The following is a 15,211-nucleotide window of genomic DNA, read 5'->3' on the forward strand; positions in this document are numbered from 1 at the left end:
CTCTCTCTCTCTCTCTCTCTATCCCCCCCTCTATCCCCCCCCCTCCCCCTTACCTTCTCCCCGGAAGGAGAAAAAAACAACACCGACAGTGGTCCGAACGCCGTAGCAGCCTACTGTCTGGGCAGGGTCAGGGGAAACGTGCCCTAATGGCAAGGCAAACGAACCACGTTCCCTGGAAGTGATCCATCCAGCCAGCCCAGGCCCCTGGCCCCCTGAGGCCCGACGGACGGTCTGTCAGTGTCGCAATGACCGACCGGTACCACCGCGCGGCCCGGGACGGCTACCTGGACGTGCTGAAGGAAGCCACGCGGAAGGACCTGAACGCGCCGGACGAGGATGGCATGACACCCACGCTGTGGGCTGCCTACCACGGCAACCTGGAGGCGCTCAGGCTCGTCGTGTCGAGGGGGTGAGTTCTCTGTAAACCTTGCTTGGCTTTATGGCTTTTGCGCCCCGTTGCCAGAACATGTGCTTTCACGAATTGCGACCTGTAGTGACAGATGATGGTTGGGTTGGGTGCCTGCAGCGGTAACAAGACAACTCACCCCTAAAGCCACTTTTGGTGAGTTGTCCAGACAACTCACCCCTAAACGTGAAGACATCTCACCCCTGCTTTTTTAGGGGTGAGATGTCTTCACTTTCCGGGGTGAGATGTCTTCACTTTTGGCCACTTTCGGGGTGAGATGTCTTCACGTTTAGGGGTGAGTTGTCAGGACAACTCACCAAAAGTCTGACTGAATATGTAGCCTTTGAGCTATACTTTACTGAATATTTCACAAGAATATAACACAAGAGTCAAATGTACGGTCAAATGTAATGTAGTTTATTTAAATATAGAAACATTGTAAACAAAGTTCAAACAGCAGTTTGTACAAAAAATATAAAAAAAAGGTAAACATCAAAAGTTTAGAAAAACATCAGTTTGTACAAAAAAAGAAAAGAAAGAAGAAAGAAAAAAGTTAAGTATAGAAAAAATGTAAACTAAAAAATATAGTAAAAAGTTGTCATAAAAAAAAAAAAAAACATCAGTTTGCTACAAAAACACTAAAAGGTTGTCTACAAAAAGAAAGAAAAAAGTTGTGCTGTGTGCAGTGCAGTGTGCAGTGTGCTGTCCCATTTTGGTCAAAAGTTGTGCACTAAAAAGTTGTCATATCTACAAAAAGAAAGAAAAAAGTTGTGCTGTGTGCAGTGTGCTGTCCCATTTTGGTCAAAAGTTGTGCAGTGCAGTGTGCTCATCTCCACACTGGGGCATTCACTTCAGAAGCGAGAGTTAGCATGTCCATGATGGTCAGATCGTTCCTTTCCAAGTCCTTCCACAACTGGGCCAGATTGCCCTGTGTAGCCTTGGTCTGCTTTCGCTGGTAGCGGCGTAGCTTGTTCTCTGACACCATACGCAGCTGGAAGTCGATCAAGGTACTCTGCCTTTGAAGCGCAAACATTATCCACAAACGACCCCCCCGGGCCCCCCCCCCCCTCAATGCTGCATAGAGAGAGAGAGAGAGAGAGAGAGAGAGAGACGCTCTACTCCTTACAAGTGTTTCACCGGATTTTACTGTTAAATAAATAAATAATTAGCCGTGACTGCGCACGTCTGTAGGAACCGATAGTTAGATCCGAAATTGAATTATGCCTACTGTAATGGGTGCCACGGAAAGTACAGACAACTCACCCCGCAATGTCAGAAAGTGAAGACAGCTCACCCCGGAAAGTAAAGACATCTCACCGGGGTGAGATGTCTTCACTTTCCGGGGTGAGATGTCTTCACTTTCCGGGGTGAGATGTCCGGGGTGAGCTGACCGGACATCTCACCCCGACATGTCAAAAAGTGAAGACAACTCACCGGGGTGAGATGTCTCGTATTCCCTGCAGCTAGCCCCTTTCGGGACCCTCGTTACCAAAACGGATACTAGAGTATCCGTAAACTAGGGGAGAGAACCTCAACCTATACAACTGGAAAAGTCTTTCCAATTAAAAGGTGCTGTAAGTTGTGTTTGTTTGTTTTGTTTTTGTTACAATAAGTGTTAAGTAGCTCAATATTTCAATAGTAAATAATGTATGATAGCCATCCATTATTTTGTTAAGTAACAGGGGTCTCACTCTCTGCTATACCCTACCCAGCTCTTTAGTAAACAAACAAGACAAAATATACAGGTTATGTTTAGGTCGTTGACGTTGGCATACCAATTACCAATGTCATCCAATCAGGATAGAGAAATGACATGAGGATAACCAAAGTGAGATTGGGACTTTTGGAAGTGATGGAAATAAAATATAATGGAAAAAAAAGACTAAATTGGCACTGGAATAACTTTCAGCTGATAAAATGGCATCTTTTGTCTGATAGGATGAAATTGTATTTTCTGGAGGTATGGACTGCTGGAGAGATGGCGAGACCCCTGTTACTGGACAAACACTAGCAGTGATTATAGAGCTTGAACTTTTTAACAAAAATAATCACTTACAGCACTGTCACTTAAAAAAGTTACTAGAACACCAACCATGTACTGTATACCATTTGTCATGGTCTCGGACTGACTACATTGTTTCACCCTCCCTCTAAGATTGTAATTCCTGTGTCCCTGATTCCTGTGATGTATTTATTATATTATGTATGGTGACAGATTGTACTGATGTAGTAGGCCTGTTTTGTTTCCATATTACATATTTTTTATGTTGGAGACTACGGATGAAATGAAATTAAAACATATTTTTCTAAATCCAGTGTATTTACAATTAATACATTGCATCATGTGTTTTTTTCATTTAATACATGCTGTCCATCCCAAATAACCAAATAAATGAATTGAAAAGAAAAATACGACAATGTCCAGTATTATAATGCAGGTTGTTAGGGAATGTATGTTATATTATTGACATTCAATAATATAACTTTGCCTCATTGGAGTTTAGTTGCATATCTTATGTGAACACATAAGAAATAACCACAACATGCCACCTAAATAATCCGGTCCCGTAAGCATCAAATCAGTGCTGCTAGATGGTCTGCTATTCAAGTTTACAGCCTAATTACAGAGAAAGGTCATTTGCCTCCCTAGTAAATGGAGGATGGACAACACACACACACACACACACACACACACACACACACACACACACACACACACACACACACACGCACCATCGCAAGCTGATTGGTCTCCAGTCAGTGTACACAATATGACTTTGTATTTAATCCCTTAGCCTGTGGCTGCCATTGATGGTGCTTTGATTGTGAGATGCACTGAGCAATTACACAACAGCAGCACCTCTTTGGTAACCATGTAAATCCTATTCAGTTATCCAACACAGAGGCCGTTTTAATACAGATCAATTACTCAAGGGGCGCAACTCCTTTACCCACATTGTAAGTTACCTAGCAGCTACTTAAAGATAACATCGGCACTCTTAAGAGTCTCTCACACACACACACACACACACACACACACACACACACACACACACACACACACACACACACCCACACACACACACACACACACACACACACACACACACACACACACACACACACACACACACACACACAACTAATTAGCCATTTTCTCATTGTATAGCACAATGTCTTCGTAGCCTAATGGAGTTTGCGCTCAGTATTTCAATGAAAAAGAATAGACAGAATTAAGAGGATTTAGCAGTACTGTAAGTCTATCTTCTGCAGTGATTAGTTGGGTAAAAGGCCCTTTGTACAGGGGCACTGCACGAGACAGTATCTTTTGTTAGAGGTTACACAAAGCAGCTTTAGAAAGGGTATAGTATTTTCTATGAATTTAAAAGATGCAGTGATGGCTTGCTGTGGCTGAGAGACACTGAGAAGGGAGTGGGGCTGTGCTAGTGTCCTAGTATAAGTCATGCTCTCAGTGACAGGTTTATAATGCATGCAGTAAAGTCAGGCCAGTTAAGGCCACTGCTGGAGAGTAACATAACGCAGGAGGATTATTAGAAAAGCAAAGGTCACTGTGATGGATTGGGCATGTTCTTCTCTCGTTAATCTCTGGAGGATGTGCCGCGTGGATATGACTCGGGCTGGGGTCGGTCTTCATGGCAAAAGGTAGACAACAATAAACAACCAAAAAAAAGAAACAATCTCTAGATTACAATGTATTATTTGCTAGTGTGAGCAGCAATTCTGTAATTTATATTTGCAGCAGATGCGTCTTCTGACAAACGACACATTTTCTATTTAGTTTTCTAGCAGCAACTCTGATTTAATTTGTTATTTAGTAGCAACGTACACGTGATACTGTTGGCAGCTAAATGTGTCTGACTTTGCCCTTCCTGGCAGAGTTTCTGATGGTCAAATTACTGTTTGTGATTCTCCGTTTCTTACTTCTAGAGCGAGGCATTTCCCGGCTGACTCTTTGCAACGTATTTAATTACCCTTTTACCTAACACTGCAAAAAGTGCTTTAGTTTGAACTAGAGCCCGATCGATTTATAGGTAGGCTCGTTTTACAGGCCGATATTGGCCTATCATAATGATGGTAATAACAATAATTTAGTCTCCTTTAGTAGTTTTTAGGTATTTGTCACATATGTGAAATCATCCTAACTATTAGGAGCAGTGGGTGTTATTAATACAATGCCCAGGGAGCGGGTATGCTGCGTTCACACAGGCAGATGCAAAGATACAGTCTATCATTTATTTTCAATGGAAGCCAGCGACATACAAAGATGCATCCCATTTTTGTAGCTGACAACACTGACAACAGCTACAAAAAGTTGAGCTAGTTTCAACTTCAGCTACAAAGATGCAAAGCTACAAATAGCCTACCCTGTGTTACAGCTTTGCATCTTTTGCATCTGTCTGTGTGAGCGCAGCATTAGGGGTTAACTTGTCTTTGTGTTTGACACATAAATGGGGTGACCATGAACCAGCATCCTTCTGATTATTACCATAATGGTCTCTACCCAATGAGATATGGCCGGCGTTGGCCGCCAGTCACGGATACCATTTTGTATATGCACTGATATAAAAACTTTATTTTAAAACTGTACATTACATTATGCATAATTGCATATGCTGAAACAGTTGCTTGGAGTGAATCATGATGAAGGTCATCCTCTCCACAACATCATGGCAGGCCTAGAAAAGCAGCAAAGGGTCTGTTAATTTCTTTGCTCTGCAAGAATGAACGATTTAAGAATTAGTTTTGTCCAAACAGGAAATAGGCTCTTTAACAATACAACCAGCTGATGATTTGTATATGCCGTATACTGTAACCTTCCCGGCCTGTAACCTCTGTTAGTTGTTATAACCTGTGCCCTTTTGTGTTTTTGAGTTTTTAACTAACATTATGCCTGCATGAGCTTTGGGATACCTGCATTCCCCAGGTATTCCCCCCTGTCTGTCTGTCTGTCTGTCTGTCTGTCTGTCTGTCTGTCTGTCTGTCTGTCTGTCTGTCTGTCTGTCTGTCTGTCTGTCTGTCTGTCTGTCTGACTGACTGACTGACTGACTGACTGACTGACTGACTGACTGACTGACTGACTGACTGACTGACTGACTGACTGACTGACTGACTGACTGACTGACTGACTGTCTGTCTGTCTGTCTGTCTGTCTGTCTGAACATTTTTGTTTTCTTTTTGAGGGGTGCTAGCTAGCCCTTCAATGCATGGCTTTTGAGAATTACGTCATATGGCAGCCAAGTCTATGAACGTTTGTTTAGAGTACTTATGACGTAAATCGAATTGCAGCCAAGTCTATGGACTTTATTGTTTGTTTAGGGCAGCAGTTAAACAAACATTGACGACGTGAGACGCCATCAAGCTAATATAAATACAGTGGGCGGTCCTCACTTCACATGGGTGTGATTCTTATATATTAAAGTCCCTGTGGGAATTTACTGCTTCAGTGCAGTGATGCAATTGTGGACAATAAAGTGTATTGTTAAATAGTAAAATATTTACTATTTATATTGTATTTACTATTACAAGTGTTTGATATTAACACTTGAGGTATCGTTGCAAAAACTGTGTCGTTGTTTAATCCCTAATATCGGTGTTCGCATCTGTATTGGCAGGGTCTACCGTACTTTCAACCTATAGCGGCATGTTAACAGACCAATCAGGCTGATTTGTCATTATGTAACTGGCAATGTGATACGTGTGAGAGTGTTACTATACGGTACCTACTAATGACAACAAGGTGTGGCGTCACAGACGGGAAGTTGAAAGGAAGGTGGTGACCTCACCGTGCATGGTCACTGTGTCTCTCTGGGTGTCCGAGAAAAAAAAGAGTTGACATGTTATGATGAATAATTCAAAGTCATCTCTGTCATGTTTAACCTGCAGCAGCACTTCAATTATTGATCAGCCCTTAGCTAATGCCTGGCCATGTGGGTGGGTCAAAGGCAGGAAGGAAGGGGAGGGCTTTTTGGAGCCCAGAGCAATGTATAACAGACACCCTAATACCTGAGGTATGTATGACACACATTAGGGATTTAAAACCAACTGTCGGACCCTCGACTACAAATCAAGATAGTTTCCATGGAACACGAGTGTGGACAGCTATTATTAGTTGTGTCAGTTTAAACTGTGAATACTTATTTTTTCACTTTTATGTTTTGTTGAGCTTTTAATTTACACAATACCTGACCTGACAAACAACAACAATTACAAGAAAGAAAAACTACGACTAATCCTAAAAAAAGAAATAAAATAAAAAATAACCTAATACTAAGCCTAATAAAAATAAAAAATAAAACTATTTAAAATTAGCTTTAAAAACGAATTGGATCGAAACTGAATGGAAATAAAAACATGCAAAACTAGAAAAAGTGCCCTTCTGGGCACAGGTCTCCACCAGGAGGATAGGAGTGTGTGTGATGTTTGGCAAAATGTTTAGGAGTAGTGTGTGTGTGTGTGTGTGTGTGTGTGTGTGTGTGTGTGTGTGTGTGTGTGTGTGTGTGTGTGTGTGTGTGTGTGTGTGTGTGTGTGTGTGTGTGTGTGTGTGTGTGTGTGTGTGTGTGTGTGTGTGTGTGTGTGTGTGTGTGTGTGTGAGACACTTGGCCTGTTGTAGCGCCACCATGAGGCTGATTTGAAAACTGTCAAGTGGCATTTCTTCCTCAGCCTAGTGGGAATATGCATGCACAGTTTCACCGCAATCGGACGCTGCGTTGAGTAGTTGCTGCGATTTGTACAACACGGGTACAAAGTGGGCTACTCCTGAAAAGTTTAGAAGCCAATCGTAGGCAATGAAGGTGGATTATGAGAAATCAAACAAACCCGTCTTGATCACATGACTATGGAGAGCATGTGTACCGATTTGCGTGACATTTGGATAACATCTGAAGGAGTAATATTAGAAAATGTGTATTACATATGTCGCCCTCCTGGTGGCGCTATAAAGAGCAGATGTGAAAAATTCCAGGCAAAGGTTTTTCCTTGGCCTCTAGGGAGTTGGCATACAAAGTTATCCACAAATCCGTGCAGTTGGAGGTAAAAACACTTTTTGGCCAGTTATAGCGCCACCATGAGGCTGAGTTGAAAATGTTCACGTGGCATTTCTTCCTCGGCCTAGTGGGAATGTGCGTGCGCAATTTCATGGAAATCACATGATGTGTTCATGATTTGCAGCATTTTGTTTGAAACTGAGCACTCCTGCGAACTTTGGAAGCCAATCTTAGCCAATCAGGATGGAGTCTGAGAAATCTGAAAGACCCGTTTCGTTGAATGGCTCTAGAGAGACTGTGTACCAATTTGCGTGATGTTTAGACAAAATCTGTATGTGTACTGTCCAAAAACGTAAGCGGCCTCCTGGTGGCGCTATAACAGGCCGTTCTGGAAAACTTGGGGCAGAGGTTCATCGTTGGCATCCAGGGAGTGTGTGTGCAAAATTTGGCATCGACCGGGTTAACGGTGCCGGAGATTAGCTGTTCACGGACGGACGGACGGACGGACGGACGGAGTGCAAAACATACTCTCTCCCCATGCCTTCGGCCTGGTGGAGACAACTATACCTAATGACTATGATCTTCAAGCTTGGGATACGCTGCCCCCTGGTGGATATATATCCTGACAGAGTAGAAGGAAATGTAAAAAAAGAATGGCATAACATTCTGTCCTTTTATAGTGCACTTATTTCAGAGAATGAGCGGCAATTAGAGCCACAACATGGACAGGTTTTAGTATTCAGCAACAATACTGTTCTGTGTATGTCTTGTCTGTAGTGCAGTGGTTCCCAGCCTTTTCTGGTTCAACATTTTGGAAGCGTTCACCTCCTCACCCATGCAGTTTATTGTAATGATCAATCAATCGATTTAAACTAATAACAATCTTTATTATATTTTAAGATCCTATTTATTGGTATTGCATTAAAAAAAATAGATTAGAATCTTAGTGTTTTCCAATTATTTGGTGGCCCACTTGCAATATCCTCCCGGGCCTTCTAGCCCTGGCACACAGTTTAAGAATGTGTCTACTGGGAACCGCACGGTTCCCAGTTCGATCCCAGGCTCCTCCAGAGTTGGTGTCGAAGTGTCCTTGAGCAAAACGCTGAACCCCAAATTGCTCCTGATTTGGTAACCTGACTCCACCAGATGGGGCAGCAGAGAGTACACTGGGTTCCCCCCAGTGTACTCTCTGCTGCCCCATCTGGCGGAGTCAGGTTACAGGTTTGGTGCCTTGCATGGTTTCCTCCGCCATCGGTGTATGAATGTGTGTGTGTGATTGTGAATGGGTGAATGTAATGCAAAATCTATGTAAAGCACTTTGGATAAAAGTGCTATATATATGCATCATTTACCATTTATTTACAGTAACATTGATCGGTATCATTTCTCACCCTGCCCTGTGCTTCTTCTGTCCATCAGGGGCGACCCGGACAAGTGCGACATCTGGGGCAACACCCCGCTCCACCTGGCAGCTGCCAATGGCCACCACAACTGCCTGTCCTTCCTGGTGGCCTTCGGTGCCAACGTGTGGTGCCTGGACAACGACTACCACACGCCGCTGGACATGGCCGCCACCAAGAGCCACATGGACTGCGTGCGCTACCTGGACAGCATCGCTGCCAAGCAGATCACGCTGAACACCAAGCTGGTGACGAAGCTGAAGGACCGGTCAGTATTAGCCGTATTGCTTCCAAGATCATCGTACTTCCCACACCCACACTCTCTGATATGAACAATAAGGCCATCACACGGTTAGCACTAGGGATGTACACTTTTTTCGTATCCGATCAAGATACCACACTTTCTGTGTTAACCGATACCGATACTGACTACAGATACCAGTGTTGTGATCTCGTGTTGTGTTTATAGCTATCTAGCTATCTCGTGTTGTGTTTATAGCAGACTCCTCACTCATATGTGCACTTGCAGTTTGGGCAACTCGAAAGCAAACTCCACATGCCCCAACATTTTATTTACCTGCCGTAAATAAGGGCCTATACCGATACAGTATCGGGACATCTCTAGTTAGCACTTTCAATATCACATCACACTGATCATCCCCTGTATCGCTTTTTGAACCTCATGCCATCAGGACAAAGATACAGAACCTTTGCCATGGAAAAAGGTCTGATTTTAGTAGGAGTTTTGTCCCCTCAGCCATCGCTGCATTAAACAAACCCAGCCGATAGGATGGTTCTGTATGCAGTGGGGACCTCATGTTTTTGTATTGTCTTGATGTTATGTTTTCTGTACTGTGTTGCTTTGTTGTGGCTGTTTGAACACACCTGTGAAGATCAATATCCTTCGGGACAATAAAGACTATTATTATTATTTAGGGCGTTCCGCGGCGCCGAGCGCCGCATCAAGGAGTGCGCCAAGCTCCAGAGGAGGCACCACGAACACATGGAGAAGAAGTTCCTGAAGGAGGCGGCGGCGATGGACCGTGACGCCGACACCATGAGCTTCTCCAGCTACACCAGCGGCAGTACGCTCAGCCGCAAGCTGCCCCAGTTCAACACCGTCACCACCGCCAACATGCCATACTCGCAGGTGTGTGTCTGTGTGTATGTGTGTGTACCATACTCGCAGGTGTGTGTGTGTGCGCGTGCGTGCGTGCGTGCCATACTTGCAGGGGTGTGTGCGTGTGCGTGCGTGCGTGCGTGCGTGCGTGCGCGCCCGTGACCCAAAAGAGAGATTTTTTTTACCCAGGGAGGGACCCAAACTAGTGAAAATAGCAGATCTACAAGCGTACAACATGTCGCTTCGCGCCGTGTTGTGAGCTTGTAGATCGGCTATTTTCACTACTACACCACAACAATAATTATTAACTGAAACTGTAAATCAAATGCGTCGCCTTAAATTCTTCATTCTTCAGTGTATTTATCCTGTGCTTATGGCCTTGTAATGGCTGTAATGGCTGCTTGTCTTGACTCCACCCTTTCCTCCCAGGCCACCCTGCACTCCACATCCAAGGGCAAGACCAAGATCCAGAGGAAACTGGACAAGAAGAAGCACGGCGCCGACGGCACCTTCAAGATCTACGAGGACGGGAGGAAGAGCGTGCGCTCCCTCTCGGGCCTGCAGCTCGGCAGCGACGTCATGTTCCTCAAACAAGGCACGTACGACGCCAACCCCAAGGAGCGCGGCCCGCGCCTCAACATCCGCGACATGTTCCCCCGTGGCTACAACGACGATGACACCATCTCCCGTGCCATCAGCGACCCTGGCCTCCACGAGGCCGCCTATTCCGAGATCAGCGGCGACTCTGGCCGCGACTCGCTGTTCACCAGACCCGGGCTGGGCACCATGGTCTTCAGGAGGAACTACATGAGCGGGGGCATGTTCGGCATAGGGACGCGGGACGAGGGCAGCGTGGCCGGGAGCGAACCCGTGGGCAGGGCGCCCAACGTGCACCTCCGCGGGAGGCTGCCCCGGCACGATTCGCCCAACCTGGACGAGGACAGCGTGGGCAGCGCCCTGAGCCTGCAGGAGAGGAACCTGCAGGAGTTGCCCTGGGAGCTGGAGGAGCAGATGGAGCCGGACAACAGCCCCCTGGAGACCTTCCTGGCCTCCCAGAGCCTCGGCGAGTTCATGCCCATCTTCGTAAGGGAGAGGATAGACCTCGAGGCCCTGCTGCTGTGCTCGGACAAGGACCTGAACAGCATCCATATACCCCTGGGCCCGAGGAAGAAGCTGCTGGAAGCCTGCAAGAGACGCCTCGAAACTCTTGGTGACCCCGACGCCATTGAAGACACTGCGCTTTGAAGGTCAGTAACTAAGTATATGGAATTATATAAATGTTTTAAAATGGTGAAGTATCGCTCAGCATTCAGTTCCTCACAGATTGATTGATACACGTTGAATAAGAGTCAGTCTACACCAGGGGTCAGCAACCTCTTTGATCACTAAGCCGTTTTCCAATGCTGGGATGATCACCCAGTGCCAAACAATGGAATAAATAAATAAATAACTTTTACTTCTCATGCTCAGAATAATTGCATAAAATAAAAAGCTAAGAAAAAGTCAGTAATGTAATAATAAAAAACTATTAGGGCAACCACACTAATGAGTCAGTAATTTTAATATGAATAATAAAGGTAATTATTACGATCTGGTGAGAAAAGCTTTATGCAAATCAAACAATAATTAATAATAATGATCGTTTCTGATGAACCAATTGATCACCCCAGTAGCCCAATCTGATCTTTGATGTGAAAAGTCTACAGGGGGAATTCATTGTACGGTTATTTAGTCATTGAATTTCACTTTGTGGCAGTGGTGGCCGAACGGATTGCGGAGCGGTCTTGATACCGGAAGGTCGCCAGTTCGAATCAGCGGTCCGACGCGTTAAAATGACCACCGCTGAAGTGCCCTTGAACAAGGCATTGAACCACCATGATGAAATGTTCTATGAGCAGGGCCTGGCTGGAAACAAGTTCTTGAGCTTAGCCCAGATACCCTGGGTAAATATAGTAATCATTTCATTTCATTTCACTTGACTAGCCTTTCTAAGAGCTGGCAGCTTGCTGTTATATTGAGTAACGGGGCCATCTAGTGGACACTTGGGGAATATATGGCCTTTGGTAGGCTGTTGGAATATAATAAAAACATCCTAGTATTAGAATTACTTTTACTTTTATATTAGAGTGTAATATGATATTGTAATATTATGTTTTTTGTTACTGTGTTTACAGGAGAGAAATAGAGTAAAGCTGTGATACACAGTTCATGGTCTTGTCTTTACGAAGCGCCACAGCAGCTGTTGTTCACATGTCCTTCTCTCTGCTAATCATCCATGGGGATATACTTCCTGGCACTAGATAAAGGAGACTCCAGAGAGACCCAAATTCTTTGACTAACCACATGAACCCTAGTGACTACTAGCGTATCCTATGCTGGGCTTGTTGTGAACACTGTGGATTGGATGTTTTCCTGGTTTGCTTGGTTTGGTGTAGAGGAGAAAAAAAGTATTGACCCCTGGGGTTTTGTGGTCAAAATAGGGCTTTAAAAACTTTAAAAACCCTTTTTCATCATCGCCGGAGGCTGATTTTATGGAATGTGTTGGCAGCTGGACGCAAAGGAACATTTTTTTTATATTTAGGAAAGCCTTGCCACACGTGAAACACGTGGACATGTGTTGTGCCTGAAAGAATTCCAAAAAACATTTCTGCCATTTTGAAACGGTTACAGTATATCTCTATGTATTTAAAGGGATATTTCACTTTTAAACATGTTTGTGACTTCAAACTCCACTTTAACCATGATATAGTCATTGAAAACAGCCGCCCTTGGTTCTGGGCTGGTGACTGATGATATGTTGTTCTAATAATGCGTGGCCGTGTCCGTGAGGGGGCCGTGTTTTTTCTTTATCTTTTATCATTTATTTTTTATATATTTTGTTTATATTTATATGTTTATTTTATTTGAAAGTGAAATATATCCCGTTAACCTTATCCCCTGATATGCTATTTATTATTCATTAACCTTCATTGCACAGTTGTATTATTGAAAGAGTTGTTTAAGTGATATCATTTATTTATTATTTATTCAATGACACATGCAAACTATATGAAGATAGCTTGATGTGTATAATGGATGAAAATAGCCACAGACTATGATGTTGGAAGGATATTTATTCATGGGAAAAAAAGCAACACTGAGGTTATACAAGTGTGCACTAGAGCAAGGGTCAACTGATTGTGAACCAGGGACCACCACCCTGACTAAGAATCAACCTGGGGAGTGGGACCACTGTTGTGTTGGGATGAAGAATCAACCTGGGGAGTGGGGACCACTGTTCTGTACACAGACCACAGTACTGATAGAGCAGACACACCATGACATGATAGAGAAGAATAATGATGACTCAACCAGGCAAGCTGGTACACATCAATGGTCAAGAGGTGCATGCACATCCATGACTGAGAAAGGAAAGAGGAGACCCGCACACCGTTTTAAAGGCTCCCAAAAGGATTTATTGATAACGGAGGGGACAAAGCAATACAACGTTTCGGCCTCACCGGCCTTCGTCAGGTATACTGAAACAGCGTGTCCAAGTGCTGGGCAACATCAGGCTAGGGCAACGTCAACTGGTGTCTCTCACGTCTGTGAGAGACACCAGTCAAGTTTGTGAGTGGAGAAACCTGGGATTCCGCCCTGTTGCGGCAGTTTAAAGGGCCGCCACGAGGAGCTAAACATGAGAACAGTCAAGTTTGTGAGTGGAGAAACCTGGGATTCCGCCCTGTTGCGGCGGTTTAAAGGGCCGCCACGAGGAGCTAAACATGAGAGTTAAGAGACTCTTTGTATGACGCGCACGCAAATGAAGCAGGTCCACTCCAGCTGTAAGTTTGACCGTTTATTCAGTCACCACACGTAAGTTACAAACTGTTCAAAGGCTTTTAGCTATAACTGTCTAACGTGGATGTTAATGGTGATAAAGTGCGTTAGATGCGGTCAACAGAAATGTCTTCTCCCACGCTCACCTCCTCTCTCTGTCCAACTTCCCTCCCCAAGTGACAGGTAAACGCCATGAAAGTAGAGTGGCAGCGCCCCAGCCCCGGTGACACGCCCACTACCTGTGCAGTGCCCATTAAAGTGACATACCTTATGTCAATCATAATAGCTCATTAGCTATTAATAGCTCATAATAGCTCCTACACGCCCTAATTTGACAAGACATGTTACAAGACTGGTTTCAGGTCGAATTCCTCATTTAACCCATGAGGAGCCGACGTATCTCAGAGCACTGATGTTATGGCCAGCCTGTTTAAAGTGCATGGCCACGGGATTTCTTTCATCCCTGCATCTAATATCGGACCGGCGCTATGGAAATTAGGTAAAATGTCCCCACGTCATCTTGTCCCCACACGTCTCATATTTGCCATCAACAATGAAAGGAGAAATTAGGTCAAATGTCCGCCAAATATGACGTAAAATGTCCGCAACACAAACATTAAATGCCATTGACGATGAAGGGAAAATGTACGTCATCTTGTCCCCTCACGTCTCATATTTGCCATCGACAATGAAAGGAGAAATTAGGTCAAATGTCTGCCAAATATGACGTAAATTTGTGGCAACAGGCATTCTGATTGGCCAGTATGAGATGATGCATGATGATGTACGATGATAAGAGCGCCTCTCACTTCACACGGGTGTGATCTTAACAGCGTTTGTACCCACAAGTCTCAAGATTTGCCATTGACCACGGTAAGATAATTCCTGTCAAATGCAAGCTTTACCATTGACGATGAACGGAGAAATGACGTCAGAATTCCGCTAAATATGACTTAAATTAAACATCAAAACATTAAACAACATTGACATTGAAGGGAAAATGTACGTCATATGTAAACGAGCAAATCAGCCAACCAATCACAGGCATTCTGATTGGCCAATGGCCAGTATGAGATGATCCATGATAAGAGCTGATAATTCCCCTAAATATGACGTAAATTAAAGGAGCATTCAGTGATTTGGGGGATTTGGAAAACCACCCAGTCCGCCCCGGTAACAAAATGTGCACATGCACGCTCTACAGTGGGGGGAAGTGCAACAGGCCAACAGCATGTGCACCAAGGCCCGCCCCCACTCGATCATGATTGGAGGAAGGCCCCTCTCATCCTAATTGGATGAAGGCTTTGCCACCCGCCACCAAAACTGAAACTAGGGTTTTTTGACCCCAGGGGCTCGCTGGGGACAGGGAGGAACTCCTTATATGGTCAGCACACTCTATAGTAGAGAGGATTATCCAGAAAAAAAGAAAAAATAAGTGATATTTGAATTAAGTCAAATCACTGAA

At 44.4% G+C, this 15,211-nt stretch overlaps 1 protein-coding gene across 2 annotated transcripts; it reads left to right on the forward strand.

Moving 5' to 3' along the window:
* Window positions 1-101: 101 nt before the first annotated feature.
* LOC306914787 (pre-mRNA splicing regulator USH1G-like) lies at window positions 102-14,704 on the forward strand. Of its 2 annotated transcripts, XR_013788744.1 has the most exons (6): window positions 102-409; window positions 8,830-9,078; window positions 9,747-9,960; window positions 10,360-11,177; window positions 12,105-13,513; window positions 13,617-14,704. XR_013788744.1 is itself a non-coding variant. In XM_079491986.1 (5 exons), exons 1-4 carry the CDS (start codon window positions 246-248, stop codon window positions 11,173-11,175), a joined length of 1,443 nt encoding a protein of 480 aa, XP_079348112.1. In that variant the 5' UTR covers window positions 102-245; the 3' UTR covers window positions 11,176-11,177; window positions 12,105-13,586. The 2 variants fall into 2 exon arrangements, 1 of the variants encoding a protein (XP_079348112.1); XM_079491986.1 differs by lacking the exon at window positions 13,617-14,704 and having other exon boundaries at window positions 12,105-13,586.
* Window positions 14,705-15,211: the final 507 nt, after the last annotated feature.

This window comes from Electrona antarctica, assembly GCF_951216825.1.
Source record: "Electrona antarctica genome assembly, chromosome: 22".
In the NCBI taxonomy this organism is placed as follows: domain Eukaryota; kingdom Metazoa; phylum Chordata; class Actinopteri; order Myctophiformes; family Myctophidae; genus Electrona; species Electrona antarctica.